The sequence below is a fragment of the Numida meleagris genome, chromosome 10 (assembly GCF_002078875.1).
Source record: "Numida meleagris isolate 19003 breed g44 Domestic line chromosome 10, NumMel1.0, whole genome shotgun sequence".
In the NCBI taxonomy this organism is placed as follows: Eukaryota; Metazoa; Chordata; class Aves; order Galliformes; family Numididae; genus Numida; species Numida meleagris.
In genome coordinates, this window is record NC_034418.1 from 17,533,116 (window position 1) to 17,552,521 (window position 19,406).

At 52.9% G+C, this 19,406-nt stretch overlaps 1 protein-coding gene across 1 annotated transcript; it reads right to left on the bottom strand.

The window, feature by feature from the left end:
* FBXO31 (F-box protein 31) lies at window positions 1,310–19,367 on the bottom strand. Its single transcript, XM_021408442.1, has 9 exons — window positions 19,078–19,367; window positions 13,313–13,384; window positions 8,495–8,571; window positions 7,061–7,228; window positions 6,326–6,400; window positions 4,647–4,756; window positions 3,802–3,955; window positions 2,855–3,219; window positions 1,310–1,677 (listed from the first exon to the last, which is right to left on the bottom strand). The coding sequence occupies exons 1-9, from the start codon at window positions 19,223–19,225 to the stop codon at window positions 1,455–1,457; spliced, it is 1,392 nt and encodes a 463-aa protein (XP_021264117.1). The 5' UTR covers window positions 19,226–19,367; the 3' UTR covers window positions 1,310–1,454.

Below are 19,406 nucleotides of genomic sequence, written 5' to 3' on the forward strand. Positions count from 1 at the left end.
TGTTAGACAAACTGATCTCATGGCTGCGGAGGAACTGCAACAAAGGCCGTTGTTTCGCTTGCAGCCAAGACCTTCCTCACCAACTGCTCTCTTCTGCACACAAGGATCCCAATTATCTCCTCCTGCAGAGAGGGGATTAATGACGAAATGTGCTGGGATGCTTTATAGCACAACTCACAGTTTGCAGATTAGCACCGGGCAGGATTTTCCTACGGTGCGTTGCTGAGCAGAACTGTCTATGGGGAACCTGGCTCCCCCACCAGCAGAGGCATCATGGAAAGAAAATGAGCCCAGGAGCTTTCTGTGCAAGCAGCAGTCATCTGGGATGAAACAAGCGCGGCTAGAAAGGGAACAGAAGGGCCTTGAGAGCAGAGCAGCAGCATCAACCTGCCAGCACCAACCATAAAATGAGCCACAGAGACACCACAACTCCTCACTGCTCCTTCAGCCTGCACGGGGCAACCTGGTAACTGGGGCCACAGCTGGACCAGCGACAGCATGCCTGCTGCCCAGCACGGACAGGACTCAAAAGGCTGCACTGGGGCTTATGCCATCCTTGGCTCTTTCCTCCCTCCGTTAGATTTCAGGCCCAACTTTCAGATACAAAAGCAGTTCTGAATGCAGCAGCTTCTGCTGTTTACGCCCGCTTCCAGCTCTGCATCCATCTCCCGCGAGAAACAAGAATCCCCTGCGCTGAGGGAGGCAGCCAGCCCTGAGCCCCAGGGACAGCGCAGCCAGCGACCTGCAGAAGCCACTCACAGAGGGAACCCTCCCCTCGCTGCCCAACGGGGAACTTCTCATGAGGAAACGACCCGCTCTAATTACTCAAAGATGCAGGTACGTGACACCAGCCCCTCTCGAGGACGCTGCACGCAGAGAAAGGTTTCTGGAGAGGAGGACGTGCTTGCTCAGCGCCGATGCAATCAACATTAAGCAGCCAGCCAGGGACTGAGCTGTTTGCAGGAGGGTAAAGCAGCTCCCCCACGAGGACAGGCAGGCCCAGAGCACAGCAAAGGCTTGAATGAATCCCCTCTCCCTGAAGGAGAGCTCGTTCCATGGGAGACTCCTAATGGCCACCGCAGAGGGTTCGCGTCCATCCAGTTCAGGTGGTGTTCTCTGATCCAACTCTGAACTCCAGTTGTTTTTGTTCCAGTGTGTTCTTCCTGCAGTCAGAAAGCTCCGTGTCCTCCTCTGCAGGATCCCTTCAGCCATTCAAAGCGATGTTACAGACCAGGTACCGAGGACTGCTAGGGGAGCAGTGAGGGGCAGCAGGGAGGAAAGGGCAGTCATGGATATTTTAACAGGGATGTGTACATAAGGGGGGTAAAAAGGCTTTATTAAAAGTGCATGCTTTTCTTCAGAGGTACCAAGAGCAAGGAATCCCCAAGCCTATCTCTGGCCGGGGAGCGCAGCGGCCTTCGCAGCCCCTAGCCCTGTCCATCACAGATCACCCATCAAGTAGCCAGCGACTGAATATTCTTCAGCATTTCATCAAAAGCCTCACGGGAAGGCGCTTCGGCGTTCTGGAAGGAGACCTTGATCCGGCTGTACAGGCTGAAGGACTTCAGCTCCAGCCAGATGAATCCAAAGCGATCGTCGTCGAAAAGAACAAAAACACCGGGCGTTCGCTCGGGGCTGGTGAAGCCATGGCCAGCAATGAGCCCCGTCCCATAAAAACTGCAAGGAGAGAAGAGCAAAGAAAAAAACAAAAAAAAAAAAGGGTTGGGAACAGCCATGACTACCTAATATTTAACAGTAATAGTAATAATACCGTGATCAAGCCGCCACCAAGCACGCTGCCCGGTGCGACGGAGCAGGGAGTTTTAATTCACTTGGTTCTCATCGCAAAACACCATTGACACCACTTCTGAAAATAGAAAACCATCCATTGCTGTGTGCATTTATCTGAGCCCTCCTGGAGGCTCCTGGCTTCTAATTAGCACCTGCAAACCGAGGATGGGTTTTTCCTGCAGCTCAGCCCAGTAATCCAGCTGAGATTTATTTACTTCTGCAACTCAAAGATCAACCCAGGTGCAGGCAGCCCTCAAAGGAAAGAAAACGCAGGTGGAGGGGGCGAGCAGAGAGGCAAACCTTGTGACAAACCCAGGGGAAAGGGGAGAAAGGAAAATCTTAACAGGAGCTGGGGAGGAGTAAAGGTCAGTGTAACCTCCAAGCAAGCAGCAGGTGGAGCAGGGTTTTATTCAAACACAGCTTGCGTGTGACAGCAGGGGCCTTCTGGGATTAAGCAGCTATTGGTAAGCTTTTCCATGAGCACAGATGTTTGGCTGAAGGTCACCTGCCTAAGCCTCAGCTTCTGGGCTCTGTTTCCACACCTCATTTAGCATGCTGCTCCACCGAGCCCAGGCCCCGCTCCACGAGGCTCTGTGCGGACCTGCACCTCCTGCTTACGGCGCTCAGCACCTTGCAGAGTTGGTGCCAAGGCACCAGATGCCAGGGAGGGGTGGGAGGGATCGCTGCGTTCCCACAGCCAAGGAACACAAATGACAGGAGGCAGGAACAGGAAGCAGCTCCAGCAGATCTCCAAATATACGAGCTGAGCAGCTCTTGGAGGGGGGAAAAAAGGCAAAATACAGGGAGGTGCTAGCTCTAGGAGAAACAGGATTTAAAAAAAAAAATCTACAAAGGAAGCAGGGTTGCAGATGACAGCATGGTAAGAAAGAAGAGGATCAAACGAGAGTACGAGAAATAGGGCAGCAGAGAAAGAAAGCCTGAGCACAAGGGGCCCGTGTACAGGTAAAGGGCAAACAAATACAGCGCATGCTTCAAAGATCAAACTTTCCTCTTCAAAAAGTGAATGGCACAAGTAGGCTACGAAACAACTCGTCCCCATTACCAAATCCGGCAGGTCCGGGGATAGTCCTCGTTCCTCGATATGACCCCCATGGGCAGCACGAAGGGCTGGGACGCCGGAGCCTTGTCCTGGGTCGCCCGCTCTGCCCCAGCCGCGGTCTCTTCCCCCTCAGCACCTTCTCCTCCTTGGGGCTGTGCAGCAGGAGAGGAGGCAGCCTGCTGGGAGCGGTCCTCTTCCCCCTGCTGCTGCTCGTCCTCCTGCTCCTCCCGACGCACCTGCTCCTGCACCTCCAGGACGATGCGGGAGAGCTCGCTGAAATCACGCAGGTTCTCGACGTCAGGGAGCTGCAGGGGGTGAGCCAGGTCTATCTCCACAGTCTGCTGCCCAGCTGGGATGTTGGGATCTCCCTGGAGGTGGGAAGAAACAGGGTGGCTGCAGGGCAGGATCCTGCATCTGGCTTCTACGGAGTTCACCCTACTCTGCGCCCACCAAGCTGGTAACAAAAAGATGGCAGATTTTGTTCTCTGAGCTCTCCGTGCCTCCCAGAAACAAGAATGTTGCATCAAATGCTACAAGCCAGGCTATAGCTGCAAGGATGTAAGGAAGTCAAAACCTGCACCAGCACTGTGTCAGAATCCCTCCTTGCAGAGAGATCACTAGCTTAGTGCCAGTGAAGAGCTGCTGCTATTTGGTACCTGCTCTTCTGATGCACATGAGTGATCTCCAACGATCTGCTACCAGTTGCTCACAGAAAGCAGCTCATAAAGACAGAAAATGGAGAGGGAGCCAGCTAGCACCATGGAAAAACTTTGCAGACCAAGTTCTAGCTACACTGGCACATGTTCAGACCCACTAATGCCACCAACACCCACGAGGAAATAAGCTTTGGGCTTACAGTGCCTGATTACCTTCTCCTTTCTCCTGTGCATCCACGGCATCAATGAAAGATGAATTTAACAAACAGCTGAGAGAAGGGAAAGCACACTCACGGTGATTTTAGTCCCCTTGGCTTTCCTTCCATGGAAGCTCAACATGACAATCTCCAGCCCGTGGCTCCCATACGTTCCCTTGAAGAGACCTGGCTTGATGAGGTCGTCAGGGCTGCTCGGAGGGAGGTAGATGCGTCGGTATGTTAAGCAGTTGCTGTGCAAAAGGAAAGGTCAGAGAGGTTAAGAGAGGACTCCCAGACACGAGGGAAGTGTTTGCAGTCAGCTCCTCGTGACAGCTCTGGGTCGTCATCACATCAGAGGCAGGATGCGTGCTCGCAGTGTTACAACAAGCTTCACAGGTTTCATCTCAGGCAAATGCAAACACCCCTCCCTCCACTTGCCTTTACCAGCCCTTGTTAGCACACCAGGCCTCAGAAACACGCCCTGGCATTTCTGGAGGACCTAAGGAGCAAAGCATATCTCAACGTCTGCTATTAGAACTTTGGACTGATAGTCAAGAAAAGTTCTCAGGGACTGCATCATTTCCACCTAGCACACTACAAAGCATGTTGTTTAGTAACAAGGCTACCAAGCAGAGTCCCTCAGGATCATTCTGTCTTCAAAATGAACGCTGTCAGATGGCTCAAGACAATCTTACTGTGCCTAGCTATTTCAGCCAGCTTGGAATGGAAGCAGTAATAATGAATGTCCACCTCTCCCAGCAAACAGAAAGGACTGTGCTTCCCCACATCTTTGCACAGAGCCTGCAGAGGCAGAACCTCAACAAGATGACGTTCCTCTGGCTGTGAAAGGTCAGCTCAAGCATCCCATTTTCAGAAGGAAGGATCTAATGTGGTCTGGTCGTTGCAGCAGCCTTAATACCTAGAAAGAGCTGGTGCCCTTACTCATATTGGCTGGTGTAGATGAACTTCATCAAGATGAGCTCTTGCATGTGCTCATGGAAGATGTCTTCCAGAGTGCGGCCCCACTCTTCCCGTAGCCACGTCCGGAATTCCTGTAGGAAGACAGAGGTGCTGCATTTACAACAGGGACAGAACCGCAGCACAACCGTGCTCCATGGGTACAACCCCCCCAGCTGGGCACAGAGAGGGCTCACGCCGACAGCTGGTTATGGGCAGGGTGGGGATCAAGCAAATATTGCTGCAGAGCAGGCCTGGAAAAACACTGAACCGTCGTCACGGTGACCACACTACCAGCAAGGCTCTGCACCACAAAGACATGCTTCCCTTCAAATCAATCCTATGCACAAGCATCCCCTGTGACTGCATATCAGCTGATCTACTGTCGTGTCCTGATTTATCCTGCAGTAACCCACCCGTGTGCCCACAAAAGCCCGCTCCTGTGCCCTAAGCTGGCACGTTAAACACAAAAGGGGAAGCTTCTGAAAAGCACCGAAGGTTTAGGGGGTTAAATCCTGCCCGTATAATACTGATGCATCTAAAGCTGAAGGGTCCTTTGATAAAAAAATCTCCCCAAGTCCCTCCACAGCAGCTCTGACAAGTTAATACCCTCACACGAGCTGGCGTGCCAGCAGCTTACACCGAGATAGCAGCCAACCGAGCGACATCCCCAACCTGCTCTATCTTCTAAAGCCAGATCCCCCAATTACCATAATGCCACGCATCCCTAACGCGGCGCTTTGAAAGTATTAAAGCATTTCTCATCTGCTGCAGAAGCAGAAAACACTTAAGGAAACCTTTCACCCAGCTGTTTCCCATTAGCACACAGACATCTTAAAGCACGCGTCAGAAGCAAGCGAAGGATCAGGTCTTGCCATGCTGAGCAAGCTGGGCTCCTGGCAGCAGCACCACTTCCAGGCTTCCATCCTGACAGCTACACCTGCAGCTTGGAGCAGGCTGGGGTAGGAATCGGCCTCGCTGGGCATGCCTTACACAGGCACGGGGGAAACAAACAAATGGAGCTTTAATCCCTCCACAAAGACGACAAGCAGCAGAAAGGTGCCCCGCTGACAAGCCGGTATTCAAATGCAGCTGGTGCTCAGCATTAGGGCTGCGTCTGAAAGATCTTCATTATGCAGACAGCAGGACCGCAGAGATCAGTGTCTGGGGAGCGCAGCAAGGCACACGGGGCACGCTGCTGCCTTTCTTCACACAGCCCTGCTACCCAACAGGACCAGCACCACCGCACAGGTACTCAGGATCCAACCGCAGCGAGGAAGAAAGCACCTTGCTGGGAGAGCACCTAAATCTCTGCTCTGTTCAATGGGATGGACAGAACAGCTTGCTCTCACACTGCTGCACGCTGAGGCAGGGCCAGGGCAATGCTGCAAGCATCATGCTGAGCTGATCCCATCCACTGAACCCCTCCATCAAACCTGATCCCAGCCCCTCCGTCAAACCTTGGCACGTGCAGGAGCTCCCCTGGATCCCGCACACACTCAAGAAAAGATCAGAGCACATCAGCCTCAGGCTACCAGCTTGTGCTTTCAAGCATGCTCAGATGCACAGATCTTGATATTAGCTACGAGCTTAGATAAGGCAGCAGTGCTTTATCCTCAGAGAAGGGACGCACACCAGCAGTAAGCTTGGTCAAGCACTCTTACCTCCTGCCTTCCCCCTGACATCCGGTGGTGATCTGTCTGGTTGCACTTGGTGGAGAACTCGTCCTTCTTTACAATCTGCAGTTACCATGGGGGGAAAATGGAACAGGTTACAGACCCGATGAGAGATGCCTGGGATGGCTTAACCACGACTGCTTGGAGTAAATGCTTTGCACAGCAAGTGTTACTGAATTAGGCACGGGTGAGATATCATTAAGAGATCCTCCACGCACCAGCTATAGGACAGAGAAATGAACACCATATAAACCCAATTCTAATGAAAGATCTTATCACGCTGCTTCTCTATTTGAGGTTTGTTTTCATTTTAAGGACAAGGAAGCAGCCCCTGGAGAAGCTTTTCAAAGCATTCAGCTGAACGGATGACGCTAAGTCGCCTTCCTACAGTCTCATTTAGCACTGGAAAACCAAGCAGGTCTGTGTGCCTGCACCCAGCAGCTGAACGAGGCCACTTTCTGCATCCTTTATCTCAGCCTGCACACATCCTGGTGCTCCCACCCTGCTCCAGCCATACAAAGGAGAGTATAACAGTGAACAAATCCTCTGCGCAGGGAGCAGCGCGCACAACTTTGAAGACCCACAATAAGGGTAAAGCTGGCATCCATGCCAGGGCCACATCCTTTCAAAAACCTGTTTTTTGTTCAATCTGCTTCTACGGCCAAGCTGCACACACACGTCGCCCCTAGGACTCGCGTTGTTGCAAACACAAGGGGAGCTCACCTGGATGTGGCCGTTATGAGGTCCCTTATGGCCATACATACACTCAACCGTTGCAGATTTCCTCTCCATGAGATGGATCCTGAAGAGAGGTTTGAATCTCATGGGGTCATCAACGTGAGGGTCGTGAGGTGGCAAGTACATCCACCCAATGATGAACAGACCATCTACCTGCAGAGGGTGGGGAACAACGCACACAGCATCAGCCTTGCTCACGTCCTGTGGAGTTCACAGCAGCCAGCACTGGGGCCTATCCTACAACAGGCCAAGAGCTGCAGAACAGCTTGCTGCTTTTCCAAACTGCTTTCCAGCAATTAAACCAGACCATATGCACTCACAGCACACCCCTGGCGAAGAGGGAGAGGCTTTCTTTATGAGGTTTTTCTGCACCACCGGAAAATCATCAGGCTTTTATTGTTGCAAAGGACTTTGCGACGGATGCTTGGTGCACAGGATCCGGAGGGAGAGACCACACAGCAAGTCAAGCTCTAATTAGTTTGAGAGCTCCTGCTGGCAGATTCTCAGAGTTCTGCTTCTCATGATTATCTGCTCCTCTTGGATGAGGAATTATTTGGCTCTATTATTCACGGGCAGCACAGGAAGCAACAATCCCCTCAGCTGAGAAGTACAAGCGCCAGCTCTCCTCCTGCACGCCTAACAGCCCTTCCCTTCCAGCCCCACGACTCCAGAGAAAGGATATTTTCTGAACAGAGATCTGGGAGGAAAGCAGAGCAGTGCCACGGGGGCACGCTTGTTTTTGTAAGGTCACGACATCGTGTAAGCATCGGTGCACTTGGAAGTACTCATATCAGTTCATGAAACAGAACGTTGCAAAACTCTAAGGACAAAGCAGCACCGGCCCTGGTCATTTGTTATGGGTCAGCCTGTCACCTATTGCACTCTGGTGCAAAGAATAAGGGCTTCTGGCAAGCTTCTTGCCCAGCCTCAGTAATACAGCATCAGGGTTGTTCATTAACTGCTCTCCCCAGCAGCACGAGAGCTGGCAGGCTCCACGAATCTTGCGTTAGTAAAGGACGGCAAAGTACAGAGAGGCGAGGTGCACAAACACAAGGGCAAAACCCTTTGCAAAATGTAAAGGTTAAGCACTAAGTAACGGGCTAGCACTCAAGTCTCTGCAGTATCGAAGCACAAGACTCCCGTGCCAGCCACTGGAATACCAGCATTAAAGGAAGCCTTGCCCTAAAACATTCCTCACGTCTTCCTGTGTGTTCCTGTTGCTATGCGGGGTGCAGCTGAAATACAAAAGGACTGTCTGCAAAAAGGCCGTGATGATGGAAAGATCCGAGGAGCAAGCTGGGTACCAAGCACGTGCTTGAGGGCCGGCTGTTCAGAGCTCTCAGCACCACGCAGATGGCCAAGGGGCACTCCGAGGGCTCTGTGCAGTCCCATAGCACAGCCCCAGGACGAGGTACTCACCACCACGTTCAGCAGTCCCCCGTAGGGCCCGATGTCTGGCTGCCACAATCCCAAGATGTGCCGGTATCGGTGCAGCACTGGGGAACAGTGAGACACGGAGGTGAGCGTCACCGAGCTAAGGGATTGGAATTTGGGGGATGGAAGGGGGAAAAATAAAATAAAATAAAGGGAAATAAAACTACCACCAAACTGCACACCACGCTGAGCAGTGCCAGCCACAACAGTATGATAAGGAAGTGAATGCTGGCTGCACCCAACCACAGCGAGGCAGCTCTGAACTCCCATGAGTTCACGAGGATTTCTTGCCCTCTGAAGCTCTGCTGCACTGCAGGGGCAGGAGTTTGTTCCCAGGACCTTACACGAGCAGATACCTCAGTGGGAGACCTCTGCAACGTGCTCCTGTTGGTGCAAATCACACGACATACCCAGAGCTAAAAACAAATCAAGTATCCGCCACCTCCAGCTACCAAAAATCGCACCTGATGCCTCACACGGCAAAGCAGCAGAAAATAAAGACACAGAGGCAGTAAAGAATAGGGAAATTGGAGCGTTCAGAGCATTTCCCCTCCTTGCAGAGACAAATTTGTCTCCAGAGTTAAGCACCCTTCTTAAACACAGCCAATGAACAGCGGGGCCAAGCGCACAGACCATGCCAGCTCGGGGGACCGGGGGTTACGAGCTGGGGAGCTGCAGCACTCGAAGCAAGCTGCTACGTTTCAGCAGGGCTCAGAAGCTGCTGCCCAGCCCCTCTCACTGCCTGCTGCCAGAATTGAAGGGCAAACAGGAAAATGTCTTCGGACAGGTGATAATGCCTGCACGGAACCATCTGAAGGGAAGCTCGGAGATGCTCCTCGCCTCCTCTCCCAGCCTCACAGCGATGCCTTTTGTCCGGATAGTTTTCAGCTGTCACCAATGACCTTCCCATGCAGGTGACCACACACACAGTCCGGCACCTTGTGTGGGAGCAACGGGACACAGGTCATTTCTAAGAGCCTTGTCTTCCAGGGATGCTCCTGGCCAACATGGAAAGCCACAGCTTACAAAACCAGCATGAATGAACGATGTTCAATCGCTTTTTGTTTCACGTCAGCTCATACAGGAAGAACTGAGTTTCAGTGCAGCTTTGTTCCCACAAATACTTGGGACAGGGAAGGTGGTCGGGGTGTTTTTATTACAGCAAAGCAGAGAACTTCCACGGTGGGTGAGAACAGCAGGGCTGGTTACCCAGAGCTGCAGCCAGCTGGCCTGGAGCGGCCTTTTCCCAGCACAGAAAACAATTTGGGACCCACTGTCTGCTTTCACTCAGCAAACCGAGGGCAGCACAAACAGCACCGAGGCGACTGAGCAAGCTGCATTCCCCATCCTCTTCTCTCAGTGCTGTAATTACATATTAATAAGTGGTATGTGCATAAGCCACTTCACCTCCCACAGTCTGCCTTGCCCACCCTGTCTGCCACAGAGCTGACAAAACCCAGCTTTTTTTTTTTTTTTTAATTATTATTATTACTTTTAGGACAAAAAGCTTGATGCTGAGCTAGCCAATAGCGAGGAGGATTTCTTTCCCGTTCCACCTCCTCCTGCTCTTTCAGGCTAAAGGCCTCGACAAGTCCCACTGCAAAAGCTTAGCTCCCTGTTTCAGGCCTGGGGTTGATCGTTTTTTTCCTTCTACAAAGTCTCTGGGCTGCAGCTAAACCCACAGCCGAGTTCCAGCCCTGGCTTCCCCGTGGCAGGAGGTGGATGGATCCGACAGCTGCTTCCCTCCCCGCTCCTCAGAACACAGCAGCACCTGGGCCTCTCTCCAAGGCTTGCTTGCTTTCCTCTGCTACGTGCGAGACCTCCAACTCCTCTCAGTGCTGAAGAAGTCTCTCCCCTATCCAAACTTCTGAGCCCACGTGCTGCCAAGTGGAACGAGAGATGCACCCATGGGAGCTTCAGCAGCACCCCCAGCCGGGCGGGCTGTTGCCCACCCTGCCACACGCAGCCCTGCGAGCCCTTCCGATGGAAAAGCAGCTTGGGGAGGGCTCGGGCGAGCAGGGAACGCCCCAGCTCCCATCGCAGGAGCTGCCTGGGGAAGGTCTGATGCCTGTGCTCTTCTCCAGAGCCACAGGACACAAAGGACAAGGAGTGACACTGAGCAAACCCACTGCAACTCAAGCAGGCACGGCAGAGCTGGCACACCACAAACACCAGCGGTGTGGGAAGGCACTTACAGCCCCAGAATGGGTTATTAAATCAGGAGCACAGCAGATGCTTTCATACACCTCTGTTTTAGCTAAATCCCGGCACATCGCCTAGTTTGCTTTGACTGGAAAGGACCTGGACCACTGCAGCTCCCTCAGGACAAAGCAAGATGCCTATAACCAAACTGAGCCAGAACAACGTAAGCAGCCCTCAGCCAGGGGGAACTGCTCACAGTGGGATGAGTAAAGCATCACCAAAACGAGCTGTACACCTGGAGAAAGCCATCTGAGCTGACCTGGCTCGTGCTGTACGAGTTAGGGAGCAGCCACCATCAACCCTGCTAACAAAGGCTTAACAGTCAGGTGGGGGAAACTGGCAGTGACACCGTAACCCACGCTGGCTGCTCTCCAAGCGGACACGCCATGCCCCTACAGAAAAGAGGTTTGAGACTTCAGATGTTTGGGGCTGCAGCTGAAGAATTCACAGCTGAGGGAACAGCACCAAAGACCAGCTCAGAGCCACAGCACGTTCAGGGCAAGCGCCCAGGCAGCAATCTACAAAAGCTAAAGCTTCCTGCAGATTCCTGCAGCAGCACCATCGCTGCTTCTCTGCCGTGACTCGCATTAAAGACACTGTCACCATGGCCTGTTGTACATCTCTGTATGGCCCGTGCTCAACTAACTGCCTTCTTCAGCACAGGCAGCATTCGCTCCTCCCATCAGCACGTGCAGAACTCCATCCCCAAGCACTCGTGAGTTAGTAACCTGAGTTTGCACGGTGACCTTATTCCATTCTCCTTCCAGACACCGAGCAGCACAGGCTTCCCCCGTTGTGATCAGCGCTCCCCTCAACACCTGCAGAAGGCTGAGCATCCCTGTCCCAACATCCACCCCAAAAAACTATTCGCTTAAAGCAACGCCACACTCCATGCAGCATCTCGTGTGTGTGCTCAGTGCAGGAAGCATCGACCAGCAGGGTACGTACGGCAGGTGTAAACATCTCTGTACTCCATGTGCTCGTAGTCGGGAAGGATTTTCATAAAACGCCCCGACTTCACCCGTGGGTTTATACCTGAACAGACACAGCAGGGTAAGTGCCAGAGAACTCAGCTCCGCCGTCGCCTTACGATGAATCTGGACCGACTCCCTTCACACTTCACTTCCAGCTGTGGTGCATCAGTTTGGGGTTTCCACCCTGAGCTGTGCCTGGCTAATCGTGGCTAGCAACCATGCTGCTTAGGATTGCCCAATGGAGAGGGGCACAGTCCCTCCTCTTGAAGGCAGTGAAGGCTATGGCGGAGGTAGTCCTCACACACAGAGTGCAATGGATGCTGTGGAAGCAGAAACTACCCTGGTGCAAGGGAAGACTGGCAAAATAGTTGTTGATTTCATAGCCCTCAACAAACCCGCCCTGTAAGTCTGATCAGACTCTGGAAATCCACAGAACGGAATGGGGACCTCCAGTGCTGACCACGTGCCTCCAGGAGCTGGCTCAGCATCACCCAGCCCTCCCACCCAGACAAGGAAAGTGCTTCCATTTCATGTGCACAAATGTAGAGGCAGTGAGTGGCGAAATAACTCTGCCTGAGGATGCTCAGCAAGTCCTCAGATAGATGAGATTAAAACCCAGAAGTTGTTCCTCTCCAGTGTGAGGATCAGTGCTTGAGGTAATCACTGCTTCAAGGCTCAGCACTAAAGCAGATGTAGAAGACGAGCTGGTTCTTGGCTCTGCAAAGCCTACAGAGACCTCTCATGACTGCAACTTGGGACAGTTACTGTTTTTGCTATATAAAACAGGGCCTTATGTGAACTGCCAGAAGCCACGGCTCAGGTGCCACAGGTTAAATCATGTTCTTTATAGTGAGGATCACAAGCCCTTACAAAATATGTCAAAATATGTGGTGGTGGAACCAAGATAAAACAGCCTGACAGTGCTGATATAGGAGCTCCTGGAGGCTGAGCAAAGCTCTCAGAGCAACCCCACAGCATCTGACTGCAAAGGGCAAGATTTGGTGACGGGTAGACACCCTCACATGGATCCCTGCCTCCATTCGGGCCACAGCCTATCCTGTTTTCTCCTCTCTGATATCCCCCAAACCAGGAGATAGCGGATGTGCCTTCTGCAAGGTAGGTGCATGCTGAATCTGAGGTCCCACTGTCCCTAGAACACAGTGGCAGCAGAGCAGAAGCCAGCCCTGCCACGTCCTCCTCCTCCAGGAGCAGCCCAAAGGACTCCACTGACAGCTCCTTCCCACTGTCAGCATAGAATGGCATCCTCTCACTGAGGCCAGCCTTAACTTAGTCACTCTGGGGCACTGGCAGCCTCTAGAGAAAACATCAGTTAATTCCTCAGCAAGGTCTGAAAAGGGTAAAACAAATGGGAAAAGATGAAAAACCTTCATCACGCTCTATAAGAAACTTAAATTCTGTGCCTTCTTCTACCAGAGGACTGGAGGGCAGATGCCCCAGTTCTTGCTATCTGCTTAGTATCAAATACCATCCCAAATGTGTCAGCCTCCCAGATGCCTCTGCCATGAGAAAGCGAGTCTGAATAGCGTACTAAATATTCAACACGCCGACGCTTTCAAAGCTGGTCCTGAGCAAGGACGTGCAGATCCGTATCGGCTCCGGCACTTACGTTTGGCATACACGTCCCGGCAGGACACTCCTGTGATCTCCAGCTTCCGCAGGTTTTCACAGACGCCGTACTCTGCAACGACACGGATAACAACGTCAGCTCTGGTGCTAAGGCCTTGCCACCCACGGTCCTTGCTGATGGTCCCAAGCTGGGCCATCAGTCTGAGAATCTTACTGCTCTGCTGCAGAGCGAATGAAAAACTGGAGGTGACTGCACTGCAGGTTGGGAATCCGGTGTTTTCCAAGCCATGCCTGCAACAATCCCACCGTAAGAACACACCACGCAGCGAAGTTACAGAGGCTGACATCTGCACTGCGGGGGGTGTGAGAGGCGTGCTCAGCACAGCTCCCAGTGCATGCCCATTTAGATCAAATCACGATGGTGCGTAGTAATTATTTACTCCCACTGAGCTATCCAACAGAGAAAAGTGCTCATTAGGAGCCGAAGAAAAGGTCACAGGCTTAAAAAAGAATGACACGGAGACATTAAACAGACATCAGCATGTGCAAATATGGTTACACTTGAAAGGGGATCGGATGGAGATGGGGCTCCAAAGGCCTTTGATTGCTCACAGAACAGCCCGAAAACAAAGCAAGCCCGAGACCTGAAAGGCAGCTTTGAAGCAGAACATGAGATCATCTCGTTTTGTTTGCAGGAAGTCAACACCGAACTTCTAAGAAACTCGAAAAAAAATAAATAAAAATAAAAGCGAGCACTAACATCTCACTGCAAGAAATCCTTAGAAGAGCAGAGGGAGGAAATCCCAGCAAACCATCAGCAGCACCAAGCACGCTGCTGCAGCAGTCCTGTTAGATCTCAGTGTGCAAAGCTATCCTCCTTGACATCAAAGACCTCCACGCTGCAGATCAAACACAGCTTCCCCTAGCAATGCCAAGCACCAGGGCTGCCAAGCACCCCTGCTGCAAGCTGAGAATCCATTTTTCGTATAGGAGAAAAGCAAGAGCGTCCCTGAATGAATCCAGCATCATTCAGGCTATAAATACAGCACTTGTGGCACACATATGTGATGATAAAGCAACCACAAAGCTTGCTGTCAGCCCGCCCAGGGGGAATGCACGCTCTGCATTGCATTGCTTCGGGTAAACAGCAAGTTCAGCCGAGGTAAGAGTGGGCAGGAGGTACAAAGGCATTGCCCTTCATTACAAGATGCAGAAGCCCGTGGCAAAACTCCTGCTGACTTCCACGGCAAAAGCCAGAGGAAGCTCTGTGCATCAAACACAAGGCGGGATGAGGATGCACAAACAGCCAGAGAGCAGACAGACGAGCTCGCAGGGAAGTACACCCAGCCCAGCACAAACAAGTCACTCAGTGCTGGGCTGCAGCCAGCCACCCTGCACATCCATGAAACCAGAGCTGAGTTGGAGGCTGGGCACTGAGCACCCTGCAGCCACCCCATGGCTGCCACCCCTGCCAGGCTCAGGGAGGCTCTCAGCTGCTCTATGGGTACGTGCCTCGTAACTGCATCGAAGGGTGGAGGGAATGGTGTGCTTCCTCAGCTGGTCAGAAAGTTAGAGACCTTGTAAGCTGACAGAAGCAGGGTGGTGATACCCTGCTGTTTGCAAACAGCCCGCTCTTTCCACGGAAAGAAACATCCACCCGGCCACAGCATCAGCGGGATGCAGGCTTTGTGCAGCAGGCGTTGCAGCTAGGGTACGTTCAGCCTCCTTGAAGATATTCATGCTGCATCAGAAAGGGAGGAGACACGCAGAGGATCCTGCCCAAATGGCACTTCTCCATGCTGCCAACAGCAACACCAGCACGGGGCCGTCCTGCCTTCCTCCACAAGCCCTCATCTCTCCCTAGGGGTTTTGCCTGCTGCATCCACACACCACTCTCAGTGCAGCCCCAGGACAGACGACAGCCAGCACCCAACCCGAACAACGGGGCCGGGTGGGATGGGGCCTGAGGTCAGAGCTCTACCTCAGTTTCATGCAAGCGCCCCTGGCAACCTGCAGGGAAATTTGAGGAAAGCAGAAAGGCTACAAAAGCTGCAAACAAAACAATGAACACTGCAAGAACCCCTGCTGTTACTCACTATTTGGCATCACACACGTTACGACAAAGCATCTCGTTTGAGCGTGCTTTAGCACTCACCACAGAGGGACGTTAACATTTAGAGTAAGTAGAGCTTTAAGAGATAGCTCAGGCAAAATGAAACGGATGAGGTTTGCTCCATGAGGAACAGAAAGCCCTTTCCTGAGAAACCCCACTTCTCTGCACTGAAGTCCATTTCAAGGGAACCCATCTCGGTGCTGCATCAAGCATCTTAAGGAGTTAACAGCCACAGAAATGCACACGGTTAGAAATAATCCAGCTTCAGAAGTAAGGATGGAAATTGGTTTTGAAGCTCTTCCTTGACCAGCTGCAAAGCCTGTTCTATTGGGTTTTTAACGAGTGCTTGGAAAACGTGCCAAACATGGTGACACAGTGCTGTTTCCATGGCCACATGCACTGGAACCAAAAGGACTTGGAAAGGTATTAGTGGGATTCATTCTACCTTTCCAAGTGTAATCTACTCCCCAGCCTGCCCGTGGCACAGAGAGCCCTCCTTGCAGCTGTGACATCACCTCCTGGAAGCAGGGAGCATTTCCAATAACACAATCCCACATCACAGCACTGCTTTCCCTTCGTGCCTCTCCCAGCAGCTCCAAGCGCTGCCTGTGGTCACCTGCAGCTCAGAGGGCACGAGGATGTCTGCTAGAGCTTGACACCCTCACCACTGCTAGGGCTCAACACTGCCCTGGTTAATCAAGTCTTCTAATTAGCCCTGGATACGGGTGCATTTACAATGCCATGCACAGAACAGAAGGCACAGAAACTTGTTGGATTGATTCAGACACCACAAACATGGGAGATCCTCAGCTCAGCACCTCTGAAGTACCGGGAGGACAAGTTTGGAACCGGCTTCTTGTTTCCAAAGGCTTCTCCCAGCAGAAGGGTTGTAGAGGAGCTGACCAGAAGGAGCTGTGATCCGCAATGAGTGAAGGCATTTGTGGAAACCCCGAAGCAAGGAGATGGGTGGCTCCAGATCTGCAACCTACAAACACACCTGAGGAAGAGCCTCTGCAGAATGGCCACTGCTAGCAAGAAACAGCAAGCAACTGGCCTTCAGACAGCACCCGGACCAAGAACACGGTTAGAGATGATAAAGCCCACCACAATTCACCAAAGAAACAAATTGTTGTTACAACCCAAAGCCTTCTCAGCCATGTTCTAAGTGGTTATTCGGAACCACTGCTCTGTTTCCAAGCGTCCTGCTGCTCCTACGCTGCTTTAAGATGAAAGTTGTGGCCTATCAGGTGCTAATCAAGGTAGGTCAAGCCACGAGCAATGGTGCTTTAATTCAGCTCCCGCTGCAGAGATCAGCAATCTCCTATTTATAGAAAACACGAAAGCAACTGCAATCCTCCTCTTGCCAAAGAAGCAATTCAAAGACACTGTTTACCCCAAACAGTTGCAATGATAAAAGGACAACAGCCCTAACAGCCACGGCAGCGTTACACAACGGCTTCGGGTTAATCCCTGCGCTCTCCCAAAGGACAGCCACCAGGAAAAGCCACTCCTGCACTTTCCGGACAAGCTCTCTGGATGTCTGCACTATTCACAATATGTTTTCAAGACTAGGCTAAAGCCGAGTCTGCCCACAGCAGTACAAGGGGAAGGCAGCAGCTCTGAGTGGTCTGAGTGCCCCATGGGACTTGGGCAAAGCCAGGTTTTCCCTGTCCCCAGCAGCTCCACTACAGGACACGCCGTGCTTCTACTCAGACAGAAACCAGCACGTGCCTAAGAACTGCCCTCGAGAAGGAAGTGCCTTGTTTTGGAAAGAGATTGCAAGAAGCGATGACGTTTTGTGCCCGACCATCACGCACCCATGTACTGCTACGCAGAAATACACTAAGTTTTAAATGGATATTTCAGCCAATTTCTGAAATCCATATATGCACCCCGGCAATTGAACTCATCAGCCAAGCCTGGGAAGCAGCATCTCTGAGACACGTGCAGAGAGATGAACAGGGGACCAATTTCACACTGACAAATGCAGGTAGTCAATGCTGCAGTACCACCACGGTGGCAATCACTGAATGCTTACGTGCAGAACTGCGCAAGTGAAAGCCCAAACTGAGAGCAGCTCAGAGAACCGTGACTGGTCCAAAGGCTGCAGGAACAGTTCTACAAACGTCCAGTTTTCAGCCAGGAACCTGACCCTCCCCTGTGCTGCACAGCTCACACATCGTGCCTTTGGTGCAAGAATGACCTCCACCCAACCCGCAGCCCACCAACACCCGCTCTGACCACGGCTGGAACCGATACATCAGAAGAAACACAGGAAGCAGCGTGGGGAAAGGGAACACAAATTTGGCTTTGAGCACCTCTCACCTTGCAGCAAGCAAAGAGCCTTGAGACAGAATCTAATTGCAGTGTTCTCCCTCCCCATCTAACGGAGCTTCAGCCACACAAAGCCCAAAGCTTCCTTAATTTTCAGGTAAGCTTTTAAACACTCTTTTATCCATTGGCAAGAAAACCCCAGGAGTGGCCATGAATGTAATAAACACCCTTCCCTATCACAATTTCAGTGATTCCTTTCCACAGACAAGCCTGGATTTAAAAATTTTTCGCGTTTCTTTACGCATGTTTTGCCTGTTTAATGTAACCTATGAAAACAATCCCTGTGTTACCGTGAACTTTTGGAACCCCTTCATGAAACACACAAACCTGCGTAAGGATCCTCTGTCAGCAGACGAGTATAAGGAAAGAATGCGTGTTATTTGATTGGTCTTTTGTCAAAAAAACAGTGCTAAGTTATTGGGATCATCCCCTGCTGAGCAGAGAAATAAGAATGCTCTGGTGTATGCTTTCTGGGTACAGCCTTTGCACCGACCAAGGGTTCCTGGGTAGTGCTGACAAAGCATGAACTCATTCCTGCAAAGTTTAATGCACCTGAATGCGTCCCACTGCCCATAGCAGACAGCCTTTCCGACACACACCTACAGTTTCCAACCCTATGAGCTCCCTGGTGTTAAAACCAGAAAAACAGCAATGAATGTAAAGGAATCCACGAGCTGGATGCACCTGGCAGGACTGCAGCACGTAGAGCTGGAGGAGCACAGCAAGACAGCGCGTGGAGGGTGAGACAGCCGCTGCGTTAACAAGCAGGGGACAGACAGACACACTGAGAGCAGGTAAAGATCAGGAGTGAAAACTGCAGGACCGGGCCACAGCAACACAGCCCGGGGCGGCGCAGGAGAACATGCCCCCTGTGTTTGCACGACTGCAGCACAGAGCCCTCACACAGACACCCCCAGGCAATGCACACGCCAGCACGGTGCTCCCCCCGTTACCTCCAGGCCCCAGGGCTCCCAGCTGGGCACCCAAGGGCTCCTTCCCCCCCCCCCACAGCGCGGTGACACTGCAGTGACTGACCGACCCCTCTCCCCACCGCATGAAATTCGCCCGCGCACAGAACCGGGGGGTGTAGCGCTGGGTGACGGCATCCCCCCCCCCCAGGCTGCGGGTCTGTCCTCGTCCCTCCCCCGCAGCTGCCATCCCCAGCTCGGTGCCCTGCGCTCGAGCTGCTCGCACCCCCACGTCCCATGGGGTTCCTGCGCACCCCCCCGCGCACCTCCCCAGGGAACCCCCTCCTCCCAGGATGCCGCAGCCCCGGGTCCTCTCCCTTCTCCCACCGGACCCGGACCCGTCCCCTCCCCGCTCGCACCCCCAGCCCCCCGCCCCGGGGCGGGCTGTACCTTCCCGGCAGCGCCTCCTCCAGATGGTGTCGGTGCGAAGGATGCGGCGGAAGGTGGTGCAGACGCGGGCCAGGCTGGGCAGGTCGGTGCCGGGCAACGAGCCGAAGATCTGCACCAGCAGCTCGGGGGGCAGCTCCAGGAGGGACATCGGGGCCCGCCCGTTCGGCCCTACCTCGGCGGGGTGCGGCGCGGGCCTGGCGCACTCGATGCGCTCCGTCACTTCGTCGTCCTCCGCGGAAGCGCACCCGCCGCCCCCCGCCTCCTCGGGGTCCGTGTCGGTGTCGGGCTCGCTGTCCCCGCCGCCGCCCCGCCGCGGGACCGCCGTCGCC

Excerpts from the sequence above, each read along its gene's own strand:
- FBXO31 (XM_021408442.1), bottom strand. The coding sequence starts at position 19,225 with ATGTCCCTCCTGGAGCTGCCCCCCGAGCTGCTGGTGCAGATCTTCGGC. Across the intron at positions 4,757-6,325 it reads TGTCAGGGGGAAGGCAGGAG|GAATTCCGGACGTGGCTACG; the intron begins GTAAGAGTGCTT and ends GTCTTCCTACAG. Across the intron at positions 3,220-3,801 it reads CCAAGGGGACTAAAATCACC|GGAGATCCCAACATCCCAGC; the intron begins GTGAGTGTGCTT and ends TCCCACCTCCAG.